At 41.0% G+C, this 8,987-nt stretch overlaps 1 protein-coding gene across 1 annotated transcript in view; it reads right to left on the bottom strand.

Annotated features, from left to right (window-relative positions):
• Positions 1-675: 675 nt before the first annotated feature.
• The window catches only part of nubpl (nucleotide binding protein-like), an 8,771-nt gene continuing 459 nt past the window's right edge, over positions 676-8,987 (bottom strand). Inside the window, exons 2-11 of the mRNA XM_039787030.1 lie at positions 7,998-8,142; positions 7,270-7,304; positions 5,640-5,730; positions 5,275-5,314; positions 4,952-5,042; positions 4,502-4,595; positions 4,248-4,333; positions 3,980-4,100; positions 2,836-2,918; positions 676-1,775 (exon numbers count right to left, since the gene is read on the bottom strand). Of these exons, the coding sequence (XP_039642964.1) occupies positions 1,713-1,775; positions 2,836-2,918; positions 3,980-4,100; positions 4,248-4,333; positions 4,502-4,595; positions 4,952-5,042; positions 5,275-5,314; positions 5,640-5,730; positions 7,270-7,304; positions 7,998-8,142 (849 nt within the window). The 3' untranslated portion in view covers positions 676-1,712. The remainder of the gene's footprint in view (positions 1,776-2,835; positions 2,919-3,979; positions 4,101-4,247; positions 4,334-4,501; positions 4,596-4,951; positions 5,043-5,274; positions 5,315-5,639; positions 5,731-7,269; positions 7,305-7,997; positions 8,143-8,987) is intronic.

Genomic DNA, 8,987 nt, shown 5'->3' with positions numbered 1-8,987 from the left:
AAGATTTTCGTCAGATTTTGAGAGACTCTCGTCACGCTCATTCCGCTCGCCGTTTCCGGGTGAGTCCCGACTGCCCTGCCGCCGACTGAACATGTCAGGTCGGCCAAAATGAACGCCGACAGCCCCCCGGACAGACGACGGCACGGGACACACCGAACAGACTCGAGTCACCGACCTCGCCAGACTGTCCAACGGCCGATTATCGGCTCTGTGTGTCAGCGCCCTTAGATTTTGCTCAAAGTTTATGCTAACCTTAATGTCTTTTCACACTTTTTTCCAAATTTAGGGCATACCGTACAAACCTGTAATGGTTCAGTCATACTGACATGTCTGTCTCTTTCTCTTACCTGAATAATACTTTTCATTATATTAATGGGTGTCTAACTGCGTGCCAATCACTGCTCATGCACACGCATTCATTCTCCCTTGTGGGGGGAGGGGCTTAGGAGACAGTTTTGGGCTTTAGCGGAAAGGGGGGCAGGGACTGAGAAGTTGTCGACGTTCAAAATTTTTGGCTAAGTCCTGGATCTTCACAATCGTACCTAAAGCACCTTCAATCCTAAAGATTTACTGTGCCACATGTATGTGTAACATTAAAAGATCATGCCAACAATTACTATTTTAATAGCTTAGTATTCGATGCAAAAAAGTATAAAGGCTTTAGGCTGCCCACAATTTATCATAGGCCCAGTTTAATATGCAACCTCATTTTATACAATAAATGGGATGGGATACAATAGACGTTTAGGGGTCCTGGGCTTAAAAAAGACCCCTGCGCTAAAGGATTAAAGAGATTTTCTTCACATATTATTTTTCATTCACAAATTGTCAGACTTTTTCCTAATCCAAACATGACCTCTCTCCCGTGCTTCGTTTGTATGACACAAACCAAAACGAGACATTTCATCATCAGGCATATTTATCTATATAAATGCATTTATGCGTTTCTATTTTTGTGTCGTACAAAACAAGCATGGATACGTACACGTCACAGAGACTTAAACGTTTATTTGAATCGTTTGAGAAATCAATAGCGTAAACATTTGGAACAAATCACTAGTCTGAGAAATATATACATATTTAAATTCAAAATGATCTACATGCATGACATAGTGATGGGTGTGAAGAGCCAACGTCGTTTTATCAGCTTCAGTTTTCCTGCACCGTTTTATTAGAAGAACACATAATTAGAACTGTTATGTGACCAAAGTGTCATTTATTGTGAATATAGTGTGTATATTATGAAAAAGAGAGTTAGATATTAAGTTGATACAAGTTTTAAAGCACTAAAAGAGAGATACTCGATATGAATTGAACAAATGAATCCCAACTTTTGTCTAGATTTAGTAAAACTATCTTGGATTACTGATCCAAACTGAGGATTAAATTTCTCAAACCAGATTGCAGTAATATGAAGTTATTGTCCTGTCGTCTTATCTGTTTGTTTCTTGAGTTTATTGGCATTTATTAATACTGCATTGGAACTCTGGGTAATGAAATTTAAATACATTAAACAGTTACCTCTCGCTGCCATTCGGGCCCGCCAAAATTAAGATTTAAATATTAAAATAATGTTACTACTGCAGTACTAATACACAGTACACAAAAGTGCTTTAGATCTAACTTATCGTGCGTTCGACAACAAAGATGTTTGTGCGTTTCTGTTTGTGTGTGTTTCGTGTGTCGTCATGCGCGCTCCCAGTTTACATCGATTAAGTGTTGACTTCCTCGAGTCTCTGGACCACGGCAGACGCCACCTTCCTGTACGCCTCCGCCTGGAGAGGCAACACACACACACACACACACACACACACACACACACACACACACACACACACACACACACACACACACACACACACACACAGCAAATAAAAATACACCTCAAAGCATCGTGAATTGCAGGCAAACAGAAATATGTTTTTTTCATGGAAACTTCAAACTAAATAAGGAGCCCCTAAAGCAACATGGGGATTTTTTTTTTTGTGAGCACAAGAAATTTAACTTATGAGCAGTAGAAACTTTCTGGTGCGCACAAAAAACTTTTCTCATGACCAGTGAAAGTACCTCGTGCCGAGGAGGAGGTATTCATCTTCCTGGAAACGCAACAAAATGTACCGCATAGTGTCATCAACATATGTAGCGATGAGCAAGTAACTGTTGACCAATTTCATGCTGTGTATGTGAGATATTAACTTTAGCCACATAACGTTAGCAGTACTTCCTTAGCATCATTTTGCTAGTCTTAGACTAGTCTATAGCCACGACGTTCCACTTCGGGGATTGCTCCGTTGCCGCTGCAAATTCCGCCGTATGTCCCTCTTTTCCACCGGATGTCCGTCCCCTTCCTCTGTCTCTGTGTTGGGGTTCTAACCTCCGGCTGATTTGTGAGGACTATGGTTAACTGCTCCTCAGATCTCTGCAGGGTAAATCCAGACAGCTAGCTAGACTATCTGTCCAATCGGAGTTTTCTCTCGCGTGACTACTTTGCAGCGGCTCTGTGCTGAGTTTAGCACCGCCCCGACGATTCTGATTGGATTAAAGAAATGCCATTAAACCACAGCACGTTTTCCTCCCATCACCGAATGCTATGTGGAGTAGTCAGACCCTTCTTCAGTGCGCTTTGGAGGAGGGTCTGGCAAAGCGAGACTAGCCTTAGATTGAAGAAGAAACTTTTCTCGTGAGCACGCGAAAGAATCTCACGCTCACGAGAAAAGTTTCTTGTGCTCACAAGAAAAAAGAAAAGAAATCCCCCATGTCCTTTTAGGGGATCTGTAGCAATGCAGCTATTAACAGAATATAATAACATTTAATAAAATACAATAGAATAGAGACCTCTGGGCTGTCGGGAGAAGAGACGACCACTGGTTTCCCTCTGTCTGACATCTCTCTGATGTTTAGATGAAGAGGAACGTCACCTGGAGATTAAACAAGATATAAAAGGTGAAATCAGTCAAAATCACCAGAAACAACCAGCTGCAGTTTATTCTGCAAAGAGAAACCGGATTTTGAGGACAAGATTTTTATTTCCTGTTTACTCTTTTCTGAAAATAATGGATAAAATGCATGAAATGTATAAAAAAAAGTTAGATGTATAGAGACAAGATGACGCAGACGCTGCTAACTTTTCAACTTTTTGCCTGTAGACTGATTTTGTAAAGCGGGCAATTTAATAGCAATTCTTTTTTATATTTTTGGATGAACTTGGAGGGATTTACATCTTTATAACATAACTGACTCTGCCCTGTTTGGCTCTACTTACAGATAAAGACTTAGTAGCGAAGAGGACATCGTCACTTAAAGGACATTTTGAAATAAAAACTGACGGAATAATTAATTAAAAATAACCTGCGACAAACTTTGTTGTACTCTTTTTTTTCTTCTGAAGGGGGTAGATTTGCAGATGTATGTCTTTAAAAACCTAAATAACATCAACAAAAGTCTCAGAAAAAACATCCATCTTGGTATAAATTATTCTGCCACAGTCAACTCTTTTAACAGTAACAGTTAAAACGTGCGGGTGGCGTATTGTGCGTATAGACTGTGAAGCGTAGATACGGGCGTGTGTACGTGTGTGTATGTGTGTGTCACTCTCTCTGTCGCTGTGAGAAGTCAAGACCGCCAAAATCACCATGAATCTGGGTGTTTTATTTTGAAATGTGTTTTATTTTTGTAAAGACTCCGGCTGCACTGTGGTCTTCCTGTATGTGATCACCTGCCTGGCTTGACACATACGCTCGCGTCTTGCGGAAGAAATAGACGAGACGTAGCCCGGTATGAACGGACAGTTTGGAGAATATGGGCCAAATAAAAATAGCTCTGCTACGCTGCTATACGCGAGCGTAAATTAACTGGGGGGAATGAGGGAGGGTTACAACCGCCCCAATAATCAAAACTGGCCAGTGAACCCACAGGAGAATATAATATAATATTATAATATTTCACAGAGTTCAAATGAGCTTTCACACCTCACACGTACCTAATAATTTGACTCCCAGTGTGTCTGCGAGCTGCCGGGCCCCGTCAGAGCCGAAGATGTGAGTCTGGTGGTTACAGTTGGGACACTGGAAGACGCTCATGTTCTGCACCAGGCCGAGAACCTGCAGGAAAGGTCAAACACAACGCGATGACCCTGCCGTAGCCTCAACCCTCATTCTGTAGAAACATCAAACACGCACACGCACACGCACACACACACGCACACACACACACACACACACACACACACACACACACACACACTTTACCGGCACGTTAACTTTCTTGAACATCTCGGCTCCTCGGCGAGCGTCCAGCAGGGCGATATCCTGCGGCGTGGACACGATGACCGCCCCTGCACGGCAAAACAAAACGCAGACACGCCTTTATTTAATGCTGAGCAGTTTAAACTTCTTCTGTCGGTGACCCGAAACTAAAAACTCCTTCAACTTAAAACTTGTAAAAATAAAAAAATAATACCTATTTTGCATCATTTGCAATTTAGTTATAATGTGTGACTGACCTGCGACTGGGATGTTCTGGGAGATTGACAATTGGACGTCTCCTGTACCAGGAGGCATGTCGACTACCAGGTAGTCCAGAGACCCCCAGTCCACCTACAAGAACACACACACACACACACACACACACACACACACACACACACACACACACACACACACACACACACACACACTATAATAATGTCTATAACAATGTATGACTGCATGAGAAGTTCAGCTTCTACATGGTGGAATTCCTACAAGCGGCCACTTGATGTCAGTGTTGTCTGAGGATTACAAAAATGCACAAGTCTCTGAAATTGCCTTCGCGCACACACACACACACACACACACACACACACACACACACACACACACACACACACACACACACACACACACACACACACACACACACACACACACACACACCTAATAGAAGTTATTCCTGTTTTGTTGGCCATTCTCACCTGTCTGAGCAGTTTCTCTATCGCTGACATCACCATCAGCCCCCTCCACACGATCGGAGCCACATCGTCCACCAGGAACCCCATTGACATGCTGAGAGAGAGAGGGGGGGGGAATTCAGAGCCGGTCAATTCAATTTCAATTTAATTTTTGTTGATAGTATCAAATCATAACAAGAGTTATCTAAAGACTCTTTACAGATAGAGTAGGTCTAGACCACACTCTGTAATTTACAGAGACCCAACTATTCCAATGATTCCCCCCCAAGCACGAGCATTTCGTGCAGGGATCTTGATGACATAATGCTTGGACTGGAGGGACTCACCAAGGAACGCCGTAGTTAATGAGAGGGATCATAAGATTGTCTGGAGAAGAAGATTAAAAAAGTTGAAGTAAGTTTACAGTTACAGAAATTTCAAACTGATGTCGTACTGTCTGTACAGTTATATGTGTCCTTCCTTTATGTCCTAAGATGCTTATGCTGATCTCATGTTTATGTTGTTATGTTGATTTTATGTTGATTTTAAAATGTCTTTTCCGTTACATGTTTGTGTTGTGAAGCAACAGGATGTAGCAATATGCCCAAGACAAATTTCAAAGTGTATTCTATTCTATATATAAATATTGATATATAATATAGATATATTTCCCAGCCCTATAGAACCACTAGTAATAAACTATGTGCTGTACCGTCATTGAGCTCCGGGTTTCCCTTCAGGTTCATCAGTTTGGGAATCGACGGACCGTAAACGTCCGCATCCAACAGACCGACTGACTTGAGCTGAGAGAGAAACAAAGAGAGGAGAAACAACTCTTTAACTGAAGACTATCTCTTGGGCTGGATCCCCATATTCGAATATTCGTTCAATAGGTAGGTAGGTATTCGATTTTCAATTCTGGGATTTGAATATACGTTTCTTCTTTTTTAAAAGTGCATGCAGGCTGAAATTGACTGTGGTGTTTTGTCTCAGCCAGGTACGGAGAATGGTTGAGTTACTAGAAAGCAGTGTGAAGTGCGTAGAGGTCGGTGTGGTTATTCTGTATCAGCCTGGTATCGTTGTCAGGCAATTTGATAAAAGGTAAAGTTAGCACGAACGTTCATAAAACGCTCTAATGAGGCGCTGGCAGCAGAGCATTCATTCACAAACACTGCGTCGGTCATCTCTAGGGTTGGGTACGCAACCAGTAGGAATCGGACCGCATTAGAACGCAAATTTCGGTTCCTCATTTCAGTTCCACTTAATGTGTTGACTGAAATATTTTCCCTCTGTCGCTCCGAAACGGACGTAACAATATCACACTTTCTCTGTAGTCTACCGTTAGTTAGCTACTAGGCTACTTTTAAAATGCCATATTTTCCCTCTGGGCTCACCGAAACGGACGTAAAAGCATTTTAACCATTCACTGCACTTGATCACTAGTAAACATATTACACTTGCTCTGCTAGTCTATCGTTAGCTAGCTAGCTTTTAGTGCATTTAAAATGCCTAAAATTATTGTAGTTGTGTGTTTGGTGACTTTGGTTTACTTATTATATATTTAAGTACTTTAAAACGTTAATATATTGTTAAATTTAAATAATTTTCAATAAAAAAAAAAAAAAACTCTATAAAAAGAGCCTTTCTTTGAGGTCATTTTTCAGTTTTTCAAGAATCGGTTTAGGAATCGGAATCGTTTTAAACGTACCGGTACCGATACCCAACCCTGGTCGTCACTCCTCAGACAGTTTGGCAAAAACGCACATCGCTACATTTATTTTGAAGGCCTGCAGCAAATAGTTGAGACCGATTCAGGTTTTGGATAGAAGCAACCTGACGTCACCCTGCGATTAACAATAATGTAACAGGAGATCAGATTCGTCAGTCTGTATCGCGCCAGGCGAGTCCCGTTAACGTTACAGTAGAACAGGAAACATCACTGCCTCTATCGCTGAAACAAAACAGGTTGAAACACTACGAAGGTAGAAAATGTGTCCTGCAACCACAAAAAGTGGTCTTGCTTCATCTCTTTTTCATTTTTCTCTGCTGCCTTCAGGTGTGGTCGAAATTTTGACACCCCGCCGCTGCCACCAACGCTTCGAACATTTGCTGTTGATAAGTACTGAGGCTTTGAAGATTAAGACATGGTATTGGGTACAGCCCGAACTATCTCCTACACTTTGTATCACCATCTCACCATAAGATCAGCCTGATGCGGGATAGCATTTCTGTATAAATCTCTAAGACCTGAAAGGATAAGAAATGATAGGCTAAAATGTAAAACGCATTGTGAAGCGAAAACAAAAAGGTGATGTGATGATATAAGAGAGCTGACTTCTTACCGGATCGTTGGCCAATATTCCAAGAGCTAAATTCACTGCAGAGACAGAAAAACAGACGTTAGACACGTCCGACTGAGACATCAAAGACAAGCGGCTGGATGAAATGTAGTTCAACATTTATTCTGCAGACTTGTGCCTCCAGATGCACAACACTGAGCATCAGCGCTGCACTGCCAGCCGGGAGCGTGCCTATGTTCACACATTTCTAAGATTTATTTCCAAAATTAGGCCCTATGTTCCCACATTTCTAAGATTTATTTCCAAAATTAGGTCCTATGTTCCCACATTAACCTTTTTCATAAATTTGTAACAGATTTTATCCCCCTTTCCCCCAATTTGCTAGCCAATTACACCCAACCTATTATCCAGCAGCAATGGACTACAGATGGAATGTAACCTGTGGGAACATAGGGCTTAATTTTAAGAAAAATCTTTTAACTTTTGCTTTTAACTTTAGTTAAAATCAACTCACTTGTGCCTTTTGGACAATTTAGAAATCTGGTTTTAAACCTGCCAACTTCTACTTGTACTTGCTTTACATAATTGTACTTTCTTTTGCATCCTTATTGTCCTAATTTATTTATCAAATAATTTTTCCAATTTCGTATAATGACAGGGTTTTCCCCGCCGTTATAAGGTGCAGCACCAGAGCCATTTTGGGCAGCACCTAAGCTGAATAAATGTAACTAAAAGTCTTTTGTCAGATCTAATGATTGTTCATGCTGTACCTGCCGTGGTGGACTTGCCCACTCCGCCTTTCCCTGAAGCAACAACGATGACCTGTTTGACCCCCGTGATGGGCTTCTGTCTGGGAAGACCTTTGGCCATCTGCTGCTTCTGCCTCTCCTGTAACGCCTTACTGTCCATCGACCTCTGGGAGAAACAGAAACACAACAGGGGACCAGATGAAAACAACATGAACAAACATGAACCTGGTTGGTAAAACTACATACTTCCAGTTCATCAGTTTGACTGTTGCTGCTTTATCATTTAGCATGAAAATTAGGCTTTCTGTAGGTTTGAGAAAGACAAAGTTAAGACTTAACAATTTTGGTTTTATTAGAAATAAGTAACCCAGAACTTTAAGTAGGGCTGTGCAATAGGGACTGTGTATTAGGCTTCGGAAAATGTGTCCCCCAGAACAGTATAGTTGAATAGCGCTGCTGTAAGCTTTGTACAGTCACATTTACCCTCTGGTTAGTGAACAGCTCTTTTGCATATCCAGAGCCAGAGGCAAGAAGGGCTAGGGGGTGAAAAATATTTACATTTGAGCCACCAAAAATGTACTTTTTTTTTAAGGGTCTTGGAATTTGGCAATACATTATTTTGCTTTGTATATATACAAAAGACAGGTTGCCTATTTAGTAAACAGCATTTTATTTAGCTTTTATTTATTAATGGTTTACCAACATGGCTTATAACGGATCTACAAAGCATTAATGAAATGCTTTATTAACCATTTAATAAGCAAGTAGTGACAATGTAACTGTTTCTAGTAGCCTACTACTAGGATTGCTGCAGCTGCGGTAACATTATTTTGGTATTAAAAATAACAAAAATTAAAAGTAGGCTAATAATTCATTGAAACCCTATGAGACCGATTTATAAAACAAGTTGTTGATCAGTAACAGTGTTTGAGCCATTTGTGTGTATTATAACTATAGGTAAAATCCGGACGTATACAAATTGAGCACTTCCGGTTGTGAGGTTCAAAATAA

The sequence above is a fragment of the Perca fluviatilis genome, chromosome 20 (genome assembly GCF_010015445.1).
Source record: "Perca fluviatilis chromosome 20, GENO_Pfluv_1.0, whole genome shotgun sequence".
NCBI lineage: Eukaryota > Metazoa > Chordata > Actinopteri > Perciformes > Percidae > Perca > Perca fluviatilis.
This window is presented reverse-complemented; position numbering and strand designations above follow the sequence as displayed.